This window comes from Drosophila santomea, chromosome 3R (assembly GCF_016746245.2).
Source record: "Drosophila santomea strain STO CAGO 1482 chromosome 3R, Prin_Dsan_1.1, whole genome shotgun sequence".
Classification (NCBI taxonomy): domain Eukaryota; kingdom Metazoa; phylum Arthropoda; class Insecta; order Diptera; family Drosophilidae; genus Drosophila; species Drosophila santomea.
Window position 1 is genome coordinate 18,988,328 of NC_053019.2, and position 16,403 is coordinate 19,004,730.

The 16,403-nt window shown below is 43.3% G+C and overlaps 3 protein-coding genes across 7 annotated transcripts in view; all 3 read left to right on the top strand.

Moving 5' to 3' along the window:
- LOC120454709 overlaps nt 1–749 on the top strand; it is a 153,807-nt gene extending 153,058 nt beyond the window's left edge. For 3 of the 5 annotated variants that reach the window (XM_039640255.2, XM_039640257.2, XM_039640258.2), the window contains one exon: nt 307–749. In XM_039640255.2, the coding sequence (XP_039496189.1) occupies nt 307–749 (443 nt within the window). Of the gene's footprint in view, nt 1–285 lie in introns of all 5 variants that reach the window. The other 2 variants (XM_039640254.2, XM_039640256.2) reach the window with 1 other exon arrangement.
- A 51-nt stretch (nt 750–800) lies between these two features.
- LOC120454711 lies at nt 801–3,014 on the top strand. Its single transcript, XM_039640259.2, has one exon. The coding sequence runs from the start codon at nt 801–803 to the stop codon at nt 1,152–1,154; it is 354 nt and encodes a 117-aa protein (XP_039496193.1). The 3' UTR covers nt 1,155–3,014.
- A 1,525-nt stretch (nt 3,015–4,539) lies between these two features.
- Nucleotides 4,540–9,513, top strand: LOC120452726 (carcinine transporter). Its single transcript, XM_039637091.2, has 10 exons — nt 4,540–4,853; nt 5,154–5,650; nt 5,706–5,821; nt 6,231–6,393; nt 6,465–6,641; nt 6,708–6,857; nt 7,073–7,297; nt 7,552–7,679; nt 7,772–8,193; nt 8,602–9,513. Exons 2-10 carry the CDS (start codon nt 5,343–5,345, stop codon nt 8,704–8,706), a joined length of 1,794 nt encoding a protein of 597 aa, XP_039493025.1. The 5' UTR covers nt 4,540–4,853; nt 5,154–5,342; the 3' UTR covers nt 8,707–9,513.
- The last annotated feature ends 6,890 nt before the right edge of the window (nt 9,514–16,403 follow it).

Sequence of the window (16,403 nt, forward strand, 5' to 3'; positions counted from 1 at the left end):
GATTTCCATGAATGGCGAACTTTTTTGGAGAATTGTGAAATTCATCAATTTAGATCGAAGCTTTATTAGACCTATATGACGTACAATATAGTTTTTATCAGCACTTGATAAGTTTTATGTAGCCATAAACACGGTTTTGTAAAACAGTTTCAACTAGTAACACATGCGTTCGCCCTTTTCTGTGAATTATTGCTTGAATAAGCCATAAATCGATAGAGCCTAACCTAACCTACTCTAACCCCGAACCAAACACCACACCCACCCACACATCACGCATACTCACAGCTACAAATTTCGCCCGCACAGGCTCCGATGTGGATATAGCCGGTTCCAGCTCGGAAAATGACGAAGCCCGCCTGAACAACATCAACATGAAGCATGGAGCGTCGCCCTTTGGTCGACGCCACTTTCCCCGCGACTCCGGATGCTACGAAGGATCGCCGCTACCCAGCTCACAGACACCCACGCAGGCGGTGAACTCGACGGACGAGTCGAACAGCCTGGACGACGTGGTGACCAAGTGTTCCAGCGAAATAATGAAGCGCGTGGAGAGCGCGCGCCGTTGCAAGGACAATCCGTTCAAAACCACTCTGCCAGGCGGAGGACGATTGGGCAAGAAGTCCTTTCTCGGCGGCAACGGCCTTATGGCGGACGATACGCTCACGCGTGGAGGGCTTAGCGAGAAGTCGAGCGATTCGGGGGTCAGCAGCAGTTCGCTATCGTCGGGTCCGCTGAAGAGCAGCACTTAACATTTGCCCACCATACTGGCCCACGAGCTGCTGCTGGGCGTGGGCTCGGGCATGGGCATGGGCTTGGGTCTTGGCCTTGGTCTTGGCACCATGAGTCATGGCACCACCGGTACCCTGACGCCCCACGGAGTGGCCACCGCCACCTCGCCCACCGCTCATTCGGCACCGCTGGGTAATATATGCAACACGCTGCCACATGCACCAAGCTCCTCCGGCGGCGGCGGCAGCGGCGGCCTATCTTCCTCCATGGCCAGCAACCTGCCACTGAACCGGAATCTGGTAATGCTGCGCAATCATCTGCGCAAGAATACGGGCGGTAGCATTACCGGAAATGGCGGCGTAGGAGCTTCCGGTGTTGGAGCACAACTGCTGCAGGATCAGGACGACAGACTGGAGGATCAATAACCCATTTACTACATCAAGTTCTTAGTTTAGTCTCCCGTTGAGTTAGGTGTATTTCAATTGCTGTGATTCGATAGTGAAAACAAAAGGCCAACACGCGTCTTTCAGTTCAAATGTATAGTATGTATAGAGAGAGATAGACAGACAGTTAGATGAGAGAGAGCGGTATAGTGGGGGATGTGTTTATGGGTGAGAGAGATAGCAAGCAGAGATAGTCAGAGTCAGTCAATCCTTCCTCCGATAATGTTGGCATTTACACATATATTTAACACTTATATATAGATACAGACTTTACAGACTTATATACATACACAATCTGCAGAAAAGGAGAAATTTTATATACTTAGTGATATAATGAAAATATTTATATATTTTGACTAATTTTAGTTAGTGTGAAGCTATGCATTGAATGAGACTTGTATGATTTGCCATTTGATTACCATTTAATTGCTTTGTGTATGCATATTTCTCAACGTGATATTGTGAAACGTCCAACTTGAATTGCATTTTAAATAGATTCATTTTCAACGTTTTAATAACAGACACACATAGAAGTTGATTCCTATTTTAAGGCACTAAACTGAGTGCAAGCAATAGACCAATTCAATTTTAGCAACCAAACAGAATATTTATAAACAAGAATAGAAAACATAAGAAGGAACAGAACACCAACTGCCATTCGAAACTAATTTTAATTTGTTAAACTCGTATAAGGACAATGTAAATGGAATGAATGCATCGTGCAAATCCGTCAAAAACTTGTATAAATTAATGCCGAAAATTGCCAAATCGAGCAAACAAAAGTAATGTACGCTAAGCAATATTTTCAAATCGTAGCGTGTCGTTTCCGGATCGTGTGTATATATATGGAATGATCCAGTTAAGATTTATTATGCCTCTTATAGATGATATCAAAACGTATCCACAATGAGCGATTTAGCGATAATCAAAAGCAGACAATGAAATTAGTCAGGCAGCGCAAATGTTTTTAATCAGTTTTCAGCAATTAGTTAAATAAATGAACGAATATTTATCACGGCACAACAACTACGAATAACATATTTAAATTAAAACTGATTAAAATACATATTAATGAATAGCATAACTAAGCGTAGAGCATATGATTCTAATATAGCAATTGACAAAATGTAAATGAGTTTATTCGAAAAACGCTTTGACTTCTACTCAGAACGTAATTAAACCTGAACATATTTTGTGACATAAGATATCGATATTCATATTGTAACTCAATTAACTCTAATCGCAAATAAATTAAATCAAATTTAAACAACAAACAAACAAATCGCACGTGTTACAGCCAGACGAAGATAAGGTTAAAGACATATATGTATATGACAAGAGGATGTGAAATACTGGATTAAAGGCATTTTTTTAAATTTAACTCCAACGTACATATAAGTGTTTCAACTGTAAATTGTAACAAAGTCAAAAGAATATTTATATATTTAGAGACAAGATGGGATGAAATGAGAAGCAAAAACAAATCGAACACATCCACACAGCATGTGCTAGCATTTTCTAATTAACACTGTAAAATGATGTAATTTAAAGACAGAATATATAAGCAATATTAAAGTTTAACCTAACAAGGAGCCACAAAATCGATCATAAGGTCAACACATTACAATTGCAAAACAAAACAAAACAAAACGAAACAAAAACCATTAAAATTCCAATACACAAAGTAAAACGAGAGCGCAAACTAAAGTATTCAGAGTTCAGTAAATTTTAGAAGAAATTTTCAAAAATAAAACCAAAACTCGGTGGAAAATGATGATTCATGTTTATGCATAAATCAAAATAAAATTCTTTAAATAAAAATGAACATATCTAAAAAGTAAACACTGTAAGAATGTCTTATCATTGGGATGGGTCGGAATGCTTTCAGCATTTAGAAGGAAACTATTTATCATATATCAAGTCATTACCTTTCATTGGCTCTTATTGGCATTGACTTTCCCATACCCTTGGTTGCAGTTGCCCATAATTTTCGATGGGCAGAGCTCTACTTAAGCGATTTCCAGCTTTTGATCGGGCAAAAGAGGCCGCCCCAATGGCTTTAAGCAGCAATTTGGACTACACTTTAGGTTCCAGGCAATTGAAATTTAGCGAATGGCCTCGCCAGCTAATGTTATTCACCTAAACCCAACTCAAGATCTGTGAAATCTAAACGATTTTCAAACCAGGAACCCTTAAATCTCCGACGCGCTCCGATAAACATGCCTAGTTTTGGTGTCGGTGACAGTCAATGGATTAGCACAGCGACACGGCGACAGCAGACGAGAACTGCTCTGATTAAATTTACAGATCCACTTCTTATCCCAGATCTATACTATCTGTATGTTGATGATGGTGATGATGGCGATGATGATGTTTATTCATAGAGTGACAGTCGTCGCTGGCTTAGTTTTTACAGCGTCTAGTCGGGCGGCCGGGAACTGAATTTGCGCTTAAGTGCTTTAGTAAATTGTTAAATTGCTTTTGTCTTTCGCTCGGCCAGTAGTCAGTAGTCAGTAGTCAGTAGCCAGTAGTATATGAATATATGAAAATTGATATTATTGCATTTGCACAAGCCCAGCCAAGTGGACTCTATCTCATTGCCAGCAACGTGTTCTCGGCTTGGTTTCAGTCACAAACGAAACTCAAATGCGGCAGCAGCTCAAAACGAGCGCCAAGATAATCGTTTATTTAATCCAATAAGCAAATAGAAACAATGGAAAGAGTATAAAATACAAATTCTAGATAAAAACCCAACGTCAAAGTGCAAGTGCAGTGGGAGTGTCTTAAATGGCCGTATATCAAAAGATTCTAATCGGGCTTATTTCGAAGCCATAGCCGTGTGTCTTTGCTTTGTCTAGTCTCCGAAATATTTGCGGTTCTCAAATGCAATCGTCTTGGGTCTATCTTATCTGCTGAGAGACTTACGTTCTCGCTGGACTACCGGCTTATGGCCTCTATAAAGATGAAATTGCATCTGCAATCGCCGGGAGGCCCCATATCAATGAAATTAGTTTCCTTATATGTAGAACTGACTGCAATCGAAATGTAAACACTTTTACGACCAACGACATATTGCGCAAATCACCGGGCTCATTAGATCCCAATTAACCATTTGTTTTGCTGTCCAACCGATTAGCATAATGACCCACACAGCTCTTATCAGTGGCGGCGGAGAAAGGTGATTAGATTCGCGAGCCCTGCGAATAAAAAACATAACCTGCTCAACGGGGAAGCCGTCGCCTCCAGACACATTTTTGACAGGTTGAGAGCGCCCGGCTCTCGCAATGTTCGTACACATTGGTGTAAATCAGATAGACGTCCTCTTATCAGTAGTTCGTTGTTTTATAATGCCCGTTTTGGACTGATAAGTCGATCCACAACCGTTTGAGCACTCAGAACAGCACCATCGCGTGTTGGCCCCAGTTGATGAGCTCTCGCAGACGTCCTCATCCAAAGATTCGCCGTTTTGTGACGGAATGTGAAAAGTGCAATAGAAGTGGCAAAATCCGTTTATATTTCCAAATTTCCCTCAGATTGGGATGATTTCTTTAATGTGCCTATACTCATTCAATTAAATTAAGTCATAATCAAAAGTTTTAAAACCCAAAGGTTAAGAAATATCAGTTTTAAGAAAACCTATTGAAAACATCTCAGTTTTTGTGCTTACAATCTAAAAAAGTGGTAAGTGAAATAATGAGAAATTATATTTGCTTTTGTAAATATGTTAATAAAAAAAATTAGAGGAAGTGACCAAATTTGTAAATTTTATCGGTGAAAAGATAAAACTTAATTAGCAAATATATCAATAAAATGTTTTGTGGCATCTATAAAGTAAATACAATTTCCGCCAGTTTGCAAACATCCATCAAAAAGATATAATGGCTGCAGTTTTTGAGCACCATATAATCAAGAATGATTTTATGCCGCCCAAACAAGCAAATCGTATATGCCTCAATGTGATTTTATATTCATAATTTGAAGATTTAACAACGTTTTGGCGCCAACTGGCGTGGTTAGAAGCCCCGGCAATCTGCCTTAGCTAATTGCCTAGCAATCTCCGCATCCGAGCTGAATTCTGTGCCCCAGATGCCATAAAGATAAGTACGCTTATCTGGCCCATCGACTGACTGGGGACTACGGCACAGCCACTGGGAGTATTGGTAGTGCAAAATGAGAGACAAGAAGGAACAGGCGAACAGCCGCAAGGCCTCCCAAGTCTCGGGACACTTTTCCCAAATGGACGTCGACGACTCGGAGTTCAACGATCCCTTCCAGGCTCTGATGGAGAAGGCTGGCAACCATGGGCGCTATCAAACCCTATACAATTTCGTATTTGTCGGCGGTTTGGCCTTCAGCGGTGCCATGATCTACATGAATATCATCCTGGCCCTCAATATACCCGATCACTGGTGCACAGTGCCAGGCAGGGAAAACACCAACTTTTCACTGGAGGAGTGGCGAGACATCACCCTGCCCAAGTAAGTGGGAATGCAGCCATTCAAGTTCAATAAACTGAATCATGTTTTGGAATAGACAGGCTGACAACCGAGGAAGGGAGACGTTCAGCAACTGTGAAATGTTTCAAATGAACTTCTCCGAGATCACGGACTGGTCAGCTTGGAATGGCAATCGGACAAAAACAACAGAAAGTGAGTTCCATTTTTCTTATGAAGATGCTAACCATTTACGATAAGAGTTCGTCAAGAGTTATATTTAAGTTGAATTTGCGCCCGAATTTTAGAAGCCATATCTTACCATATCATGTGGCGTTTTTATTCCCACCATATGCACTTATTTATTTGTGTTAACTTTCTGTGAAACCTCATCAAGTGCTGGGCTTATTGCCAAATATTTAACGAGCCAACCATTTTCCATCAAACCACTTTTTAAGAGAAAGCAAATACATACGTTTGCCGGATTAGTGGTGAAATTACTTGGCATTTGGCTGCTCCCACTGCCGTCTTCTTATAAATATTTGCAACTTTGCACTCGAATGCATTTTACGACCCAGTCCTCATTTCGAACCACTCCCACTCCCACTCCCACTTGTCCTTTCAGCCTGCCAGAATGGCTGGAGTTACGACAAGACCTGGTACGAGAGCACCATCCCCACGGACCACAACTGGGTGTGCGCCAAGGATTTGTTCGTGACAAATGTGTTCGTGGTGGGTCGTGTGACGGAGGTGGCCGGCTCATTTATATTGGGACAAATGGGCGACTCGTAAGTAGCGCGACTTCCACCTAACTAAGTTATGGCAGCGCCGGTAATTGAATTTGTCCACTTGGCCGCAGCTACGGTCGCAGGTTTGTGTACTATATCAGCGTGGTCTTCTGCTCCCTGGGACGCCTTGGGTCCATCATGTGCACCAGCTCGTACACGTGGTTCCTCATCATGTCCGGCATCGTGGGCCTCACCGTGAACAGCCTCTTCCAATCGCCGCAAATTATCGGCATGGAAATCTCGCGGGAGTAAGTTTCGCCAAAGTTTTGTGTCCAACTTTTATTGCTGATGCACCCACTCCATTTTGTATCCAGAGAGGACCGGAGTCGAATTGCCTTCTTCCAGAGCTGCGGCTGGTCCATTGGCACCACCCTAATGCCACTGCTCTACTGGTGGCTGCGCCACTGGGACTCCTTCATGTGGCTCACCTCGATACCCACAGCGATGGTTCTGCTTTTTTCCAAGTAAGTCACGCAGCAATAGCCCCACGAAACTCTAATCATCTTCCAAGTTTCTGCCGTGACACTAATTGTTTCTTAAGTTGGTCAATGTAGTAGTTAGAAAGTTCCCCCCAGTGAATATAAAGCTATTCCATCCCTTACGAAATACATCACTCTGTAAAAGCAAAGTCCCTATATGCATCCTTACTGAAAACTGCCAAATCTTTAATTTCCTGCAGATACGTCATCGAATCGCCGCGTTGGTTGATTAGCAAACAGCGCTTCCGCGAGGCCATTGTGCAACTGCAGAAGATAGCCAAAATTAACGGACATCGCTTCGACATGACCGAGAAGGAATTGGCGGAGATCTACAGTCGGGACAAGCAGGACGTCACCTACGGCATCGCATCGCTCTTCGCTGGCTGGCGGCTGGCACGCAACACCACCATCATGGGTTTCAGCTGGTGAGGAATGTCGATAGACTGCGGGAAAATGTTTGAAAAATATAGTTCTGGATTAGAAAGATATAGATCTAGTGGGCTTATTAGAAAAGTTTTATAACTTTGAATATTTTCTAGGGAAGAGTATAGTGTGTCCTAAGAATACTTAACATCTATATTATAAAAATGTTAATATATAAATGATTTTTTCAACTGCATTTGGCACTTCACACCGATAGCAATTTGCATCTCTAACTGCTGATTCACTTCTTTTTCAGGTGCGTGGTGGCCGTCTCCTATTTCACGCTGGTGCTCTTCAGCTCCCGCATGGCGGGCAATCCGTTCCTGAACTTTTTGTTCCAGAGCATTGTGGAAATCCCCGCCTACGTTGTGGGCCGTTATATGGGTGAGTGCTGCGAGGTGTGACGCCACGCTGATTGGAGCAGTCCATCAACGGCGACGGGTCCTCTTACCCACCTTTTTTCCAATTTCTACCAGGCGATACGTACGGCAGACGGTTCACCAACTCCGTGTCCTTCCTCATCTCGTTCGTCACCTGCCTGCCCATCATTGTGTATTCGACGGACGAGCGGTACGAGAACCTGATGATCTACCTGGCCACGTTCATCAAGTTCCTCAACGCCCTCACCTTCTTCACCGTGAATCTGCAGTGCCTGGAGATCTATCCCACGTGCATGCGTCAGACTGGCGTCGCATTGGGCACCATTCTGGCCAACGCCATCGGAGTGCTGGCCCCGTACCTGGTCTATCTGGGCACCACCGTGGACATCCGGGCACCGTACTACATCCTGGGCATCCTCTTCCTGCTGGGCGGCATTGGGGCCCTCTTCCTGCCGGAGACTCTGCACAAGAAGCTGCCGGACACCATGGAGGAGGCGGGTCACTTTGGCAAACACGATGTGAGTGCAATCTGGGTCGAGTTTTTGCTGTTTGCCCGTCTGTAAAACTGGCCAATTGAGATATAAATCGAACGAGTGTGGCCCTTTTTTAAATCAGAAAATATTATAAAATATTTTAAAGAATTCTTTCAAAATTATTATGAATGCATTTATCTTAGAATTCAGGTACAAAATGCTAACAGTATAAGCAAGTTTAGAAATCTCTTTAGCAAACGTGCAACAAAATATGAAAATCAGCCAGGCAATTTCTCTGTAATTACTTTCTCCAAAGTGGCAAGAGTTCTTCAACCTTCTTCCGCTTCATGAGCAATGAGCCACGCTGGAGTTTTGCTGGCACATCTAATTTATAATCTAAATTATGCAAAGCAGCCGTAGCCTAATTTCATTTTTCACAAATTTAATTTACAGAAATTCTTCAGTCTGCCGAAACCGCCGCCGGCGTCGGAGAAGGACGACATGCTGTCATCCCATCCGGAGTTAACCAGGCTCAGACGCTCGGAGACGGCGCCCTGAATCCCTGAATCCCCGAATCCCCGAATCCCCGAATCCCGGAATTGGTATCCACGAGACCTGCGAACTCCATCGAAGTGCTCGCCGGCAATCGATTCCCGTTGCCATTCCCGTTCACCACTCACGCGCCCCTTGTGATGTTACGTTAAGTTTGGCCCCAAGTATTGCGAATAAAGTATTGTTATGTAGGCAGCCGTAATAAGACCCGTATAAATCACAAATCACCCGAACGCGCCCGACCATCGGCGCACAAAGAAATCCCGGCAATGAGTTTATCAGCGCATCTGTCAGAAATTTACAAATTACCTGGGGTGGCTAATGCTGTGGCTAATTTAATAAATGACGCGCCACCAGCACACAGCCAGCATCGCACACATGGCGTATGCGTAATGCGTGGCAGGCGCCTGATTTATGCAAGTTATGTATCAATTTTTATCACCAGTTGCAGGAATTGAGCCCTGGCCCTCGTCTGTCCCTGTCGCACTGGAAGTTGGCCAAGTGCTAAACTGTAAGCAGCCACTAACACCGAAACCAACTGACAGCGGAAACGAGAGAAATACAATGTATTGAAATGAAGGGCAAGGATAAGCCGACGTTGGAATGCACTTTAAAGCGGCTGAAAATAATTTAAAAAAAAAGGAAATTAATTAGGACAAATGTGTTAGCTTACTACAGGTATATTTGCATATGAGTAAAATCCCTAACATACAAGATTTATAAATATTTAAATAATATATTGTTTTCCTTTGAAATCCCCCTTTAATGTATATAATAAATAATGTTTGTAGCATGCAAGTTCTGCCACTTAAATCTCTCTATATTATCACAACTTTTCGCTGCATTTGGCAAGTTAAACCTCCTCCAGCAGACTGATATAGTCCTCCTTGAACTAACCATCTCTGCCCTGGTAAAAACTTTTACTCGTACGGCTTGCCAGAAACAGGACGTGCAACTTTTGTGCGCAAAGGTGTTTCGTTTTTCAAGTTATTTATTATGATTTATTTGCCAATGTGGCGCGCTGATGTGCCAACGTCTCAAGCCGAGACTGAATCTTGGTCGTGCTCTTGGTCTGGGTCTTGGTCTTGGTCTGGGTCCGGGCAAGAAGCTACTCCCACTCCCACTCCGAGTTACCAGCTAGCAGCTACCAACTCCATCTGACGTGGCTGCAGTGGCGATAAGTAAATTGTTTATCCTACTTGTGAGTTATGTGCTGCGACGGCCAGCCAGCAAGCCAGGCCATCCCAGTAAGGGATGAGGGGCAGCAGCAGGACTCCAGGAGCAGCCATTCAGTTTGATGATCATGTTGATGTTGGCCCTAGGTTGGACCTCGGAACTGGAGCAGGAGCTGGAGCTCTCAAATGGCCGGGGCAGCTAACATTGTTATGCTTTCATAAACAGCTGAGCGCAATTTTCTGATAAGCCAGGTCCTGTGCCTCTCTATCTCTGTGTGCTTGCGAGCTGGTGTTGCTGGCTATTTGTTTCAATTTATCATAAAAGGCAACGCCGGAAGTCAGCCAAGCTGCAGTTGAATGAACGATGGCGTCAGCGGAGTCTTAGACTTGAGGCGACTTAGCCGTAAGAAGGCTGGCAAAAGTCCTTGGCAGCCAGCTGAGTGGCATTAGAAGGGATTCCCGGATTCCCGGCCATTCGCATCGAGGAGCGGCCTCTTTAAGCACTGCATAAATACGGCTCACAATTATCGCTGTCGCCAGCCAGGGCAGCTACACTTAAAAAAATGCCAAAGTATAATTGAAAAGCAATGAGCAGATTAGCAAATTTCGTTATCAACTGAATTCAGATGTAATAAAAGCTATGGTATAAACATTTTCACATTGAAGTTCCGAATTTCTTTGGGATTGGTATGGATTTTTAAAGGAGATGCCACTTTAAGAATGTAGTAGAACAGCTTGCGCTAAGCTGGCTATTTCTCCCAAGTGTACCCAAATTACCCAACAACTTCAGCTTGTCTTGAGAACTGGTGCTCCTCCGGTCCAGTTTGTCCTGGCATTCTCCTCCTGGCAGTAATGAAAACAAATGCCCGGCCATTTGCAGCAACGGGGACAATTAAAGAGGCAAACATTAGGAGACTGCAATGGCAGCGAAACGTTAAGTAAATCTCGAGTGCATTGCCGCAATGGAGCTGCGAGGCTTTTACTACAAATTTTCCCGGGGTTTTTCATATTTCACGCAATTGAGAAGGAGCCAAACTATTTGCAATATTTCAGGCTGCCACACGAACGAAATCCAGACATGAAAAATGCAATGCTTGCTTGGGCTTCCTTCACTGGCTGAATTGTGGGTGGAAAATCGGTGAAAATGCGGCAAAGTGGGTGGCATTGGGCGCAAGAAGCGGGTGCCACAACAGTGATTGCGCTTTATTTGTGATAATAAAACACACCATCGCGCCGAGACGACGACGACGACGACGACGACAACGTTGGCAGAGTTGCTGTTGGGTGGTGGTGGCAGTTGGGTGTAAATCGAACCGCGAAATTGCAACAAACTGCGCGTGCATTGGCCTCCACGAAAAAGGACGAACAGGCCAGGACGAAAAGGGTGGTTTTGGGTGGTGGGGGGTGCGGAAACAGAGCAGAAGTCAGGACCTTGCTGTCGGGGCATAAGAATATTTAAGCTGCAACAACGTTGCAGCAAATATTAAAGGAAAACACCAACGGCAGCGGGGCGCAAAAGGATTTACTGCATATTTCATGTTCACAACGAACCAATTTTACGCTCTTCAAATCCTATTAGTCAATGGCCCTATGGGGATGCATCACCACCACCACCACCTCCAGTGGCAGAGCCACCAGCAGCACCACCAGCAGCAGTAAGAATACACGTGGGCAAATACCCATTAATGTGGGTTAAAGTGCATTAGAATGCATACTGAATGTTGGGACATACAATTGTCATGGAAATGTGGTTCAATTTACCAAAGAAACTATAAGTAACTATATATTAGTAGTCTCACTATAACTTATATATAACTTACATTCTTTAGAATTATTCAAATAAAAATCTATAAATTTCATTACCTGATTTGGTTGCAACTTTATTTGCAGTGCAGCCAACAGGAGCTTCGGCGGAATCAGGCAGGACTTTCAGCCAAGGCAGCTGTTTCGGCAAAGGGTTGAGATCCATTGGGCGCTCTGGTGTGGGTTGATGTGGTGTGGTGTGGTGTGTGGTGGTGTGGGGTGCAGCGAAACGGAGCAGAGTGGGTGGTGCAGGGTGATTGGTGATGCCTTGGCTGAGATACAGCGATTTACTGGCACACACTCGAGGATACGTATCTATAGATATATCTTTATGTACATACGAACGCCATATATATGTATATGCACATATATACAATATAAGTAAGACTCTGGCCTGGCCTGGGTCAGCTTAGTGTGTCTGGCATTTCCGCACGATTATGCATGTGAGTGGCGGTGTGGTGCTCGCTCTGGCCTTTTGGGTGGGGATAAGCCCAGTGGACAGCCCGCAAATGCCCGCCTGGAAACGGTTCTCATCAATCTAGTTACTTCGAGAGCATGAATTATGAAAAACGTGCAAAATGCAAACGGAAATTAAAATTTATACAACAAAAAAAAATATAGGGTTGGAGCACACAATGGGTTTGGGGGATTGAGAACTTCCACTCGGTTAGACAAATGCGCTGTGATGGTGGCCCCAGCACACGGAAATCAAAGAAAACACTACCCAAAAGACCGAAATAACAAATGAAAAAAAAAAAAGAAAAGGGGACCAGAAGCAGCGGGAGCTGTGGAAGGGAAATATGTTTGGGGAAAATTAAACATATTATCCCAGACTCCGTTCCATCCAGTTTCTACCCGGCACAGCTGTTGAAAAACAAACCTCAACTTTGGCAGCATACAACATTTTTGTCAGGGTCCTGCTGCTGCTGTCCTTTATTAATTTAACAGGTCCTGGCAGTGATGCGATGCGACTTTGACTACAACTTGAACCACAACGAAGGGGCGAGTAGTGGATGAGGGGCAGGACCAGCGACCAGGAGTTCAACAAGCCATAAAACATATGAGGCAGCCGAGTCGCATGCATTTTTCATGAGGCGCTGGCTTTTGTGCCCATCACAATCATCGGACGAGGCCCGAAAAGTCCCCACTCCCACACCCACTGCCTCCCGAGTCCCGACTTCCATTTTCCTGGCGACGCCAACAATCATCATCGGCACTCGTCCCCATCCGCTCCAGTGGAGTCAGCTGGAGGACTTCTGCTCCTGCTCCTGCTCCTGACTTCTCCGCTCTTGGCTACACTTGAACTTACACTGACACGTTCGAGGTTCGAATAATGTAGAGATGATGGGATTGGGGTGGAGGCCCTGCATATTTGTTTGGGAATATTCGAGTAGGAGCCTGCTGATGCATTTTCTTTTTTCTGTTTTTCATTTTCAGACTTCACACAAATTGCTTTCATTTGTTTTAATAGGATGTGGAAGGATCTACAAGCTATGAGTTCAGATTAGAGTTCAGCAAACTTGTCTAAATACATATTTTAATAGAAACGGAATAATATGTGTGTTAAACAAGCGAAAAAATACAGTTGACTACGGTTATCTTTTTAAAAATTAATGTGGTGTATTACAATGCTATTAAATTTATCTTTTACTTCTGCGTTTTAGTACCGATAATCCGTATCTAATAAAATAATCTAATCTAATAAAAATCTAGTTAGTTAAAGAGATGTCTCTATCTTTCTTCTCTAGAAACGAAATATCTTTATGGAGCAGTTACTGCCAGCAAACAAAGTGAGGGTACCACTATTACGTGAAGTGTTTCCCCTTATTTATCTAAATAATCAGACGCCAATGAGCACTCTTTAAAGTCTCGGTCCTTGCAACTCGCATTTGATATATTCAGCCACTATTTGTAACCTCGCCGACTCACTTCGCATCCTGTGATTTCCCCGCCAGGAGCAGGAGAGGGTTTAGAGCAATCTCAGCTTGCAGGAAGCGTCGGAGCAATCATCAATCATCCGCCAGAGGCAACTCGGAGATCCGGTGGAGCACGTGAAGGGACAGCGACATTGATGGAAAACAACACCTGGATTTCGCCCTCCCAACAGTGCTGTCACTTTATCTCTTCGGATTGGCCTTCTCAAGATAAGGAAAGATCCTGATGATCCTGACTTATTTTTCTAAATCAGCACACCAAAATGATAATCGATGCCTTGGCAGTCAGGTGTTCAAAATTACCCAGTGAAACTCGCATTTGTTGTACATTTCGGGAAAACTCTTTATTTCTATGTGAACTGAAGTTGAAAACAAGAGAGAACGCTATAGTCGAGTTCCCCGACTATCTGATACCCGTTACTCAGCTAGTGGAAGGGAGAAGGAGAGTCTTAAACACAGTTTTTGGCGATTTGTAGGCGTTATAGTGGGCGTGGCAGAAAGTTTTTTGGCAAATCGGTAGAAATTTACAAGACTAATACAAAAATGAAAAAATATCAAAACATTTTTCAAAAGTGTGGGCGTAGCAGCTTTGGGCGGTTTGTGGGCGTTATAGTGGGCGTGGCAGAAAGTTTTTTGGCAAATCGATAGAAATTTAGAAGACTAATACAAAAATGAAAAAATATCAAAACATTTTTCAAAAGTGTGGGCGTGGCAGTTTTTGGCGGTTTGTGGGCGTTAGAGTGGGCGTGGCAACATGAATCGACAAACTTGCGCTGCTTCTATGTCTCTGAAGTCTGTATGCTTAATCTCAACTTTCTAGCTTTTGTAGTTCCTGAGATCACAGCGTTCATACGGACGGACAGACAGACGGACAGACGGACAGACGGACAGACGGACAGACGGACAGACGGACAGACGGACAGACGGACATGGTCATATCGACTCGGCTATTGGTCCTGATCAAGAATATATATACTTTATATGGTCGGAAACGCTTCCTTCTGCCTGTTACATACTTTTCAACGAATCTAGTATACCCTTTTACTCTACGAGTAACGGGTATAAATATTCGATTTTTCCATGAACGTATAACGTATGCAAATTTCGCTATACTTTTTGCGACTATTTGCCAATTTTATTGTTTTGATTACAAGTGCAAAACATTTGGGGCATATGCTCGCTAAATATTTGTTTTAAACATTTAATATTCTAGGGGGGGGTGGTGTATACATATAACTATACAAATGTGTGTAAATATATTTACTATGTTTAAATGGGTAATTCTGACACGCTTTCGCGCGTGCTCTATTTTTATAAATATTATTTATTTATTTATTTGGGCAATCAATTTGCCGGATTTTTTGTTTTTGTTTTGTTTCGGTTTCTGTTCCATTTGCATTTGAAATGCTTTGGCCTTTTGCTTAAACACTTACGTATGTAAATTGAAATTTGTCGATGGCTGACCACCATCAGCGTTTATTGTAAATATATTCGTATGTGGCTAAATGGTAGGTATGTATGTATATTTGCTGATGTATATTTGTATGCAGACCGTAGGTCATCAATATTCATAATAAATTAATAAATATATATCTGTATGCCTGAATGCCGAGCCAGGATCCAGCGATTCCAACAGATCGGTATCCTTCAGCTCTGTCTCTATCTCTTTCGCTGTCTCTGTCTCTGTCTCTTTCTGTTGGTTGTTTATTGTGATTTGTTGCGCTCGACTTGGCCACTTGGCCATGTTAAAGGTGTCCTGGCAGCGGGAAAACCCGGATCCCGCCGCTCCCCCAAGTGGGTCAATAAGGCTGGTCATTGATTTACGGCCGGCCAGCTGTGGCAGTACTAATTTAAATTATGATTGAGCTTACGCATAAATTAATTGTCGTGAACACCTAGCAGAGGCTGGGATCAATATCGAAATGCCTCTCGCTTGATTGGCAGTGAATGTTATGGCCATTGGCCATTTCTATGGCACTCGCATTCGCCAATCAATTTTTATTATGTATTATTTATTTTTGTTCAAATTAAAGCGAGCATGCTGCAGGCTGCATTTGACTTTGTATTTTACAGTTTACGCTTTAATTGCTGTCTCTGGTCTATTTCTGCCGATTGCTCTCATTGTTTTTGGCCATTTAACTGACCGTGCTGTTGTATGGGTACTCTATATATGTATGTAGGTATGTATGTATGTATGTTATGCTGTATATGCCTATGTATTGGTAGTGCAACAATTATCGTATATGTATATTAAACTGGCGCACAATTTTACACTTGACTGCCCGCTCAGAGTTTGTTGCTTTGTTTTCACTTTGCCTATATTTAATTTCACCTTTTTTCACTGTTTGCATTTTGTTTGTTTGTTTGTTTGTTTGTCTATACTATTTTCACTATTGCTGGTTGCTGGTTGGCTGGTTGACTGATAGAGTCTCTGATGTGCTGCATTTAATTTAATTTCATTTAAATAAAATTATCAACGAAGCCTGGCAGGGTTAATTGCACGTTAACACACACACGCTAGAGGGACAACGAATAAAAATTAAATATTAAATGGCTGCCGCCATGGCAGTCATAGAAATTTGGGGCGTGGGGCATGGGCCTTGCGGCGGGACAAGTGCTTAAGCTAATTGCAGTTTCGCGACAAGCGGAACCGGAAACGGGCCTCGCAGATGATCCCTTGGCAAACGCACTCACGTAGCCGCTAAATGTTTCAATTTTCTGGCAGCTCAACGCGGCGCCGCAGACATTTAATAATAAACGCAGCTGCAGCACCGAAATGGCCAGAACTTTC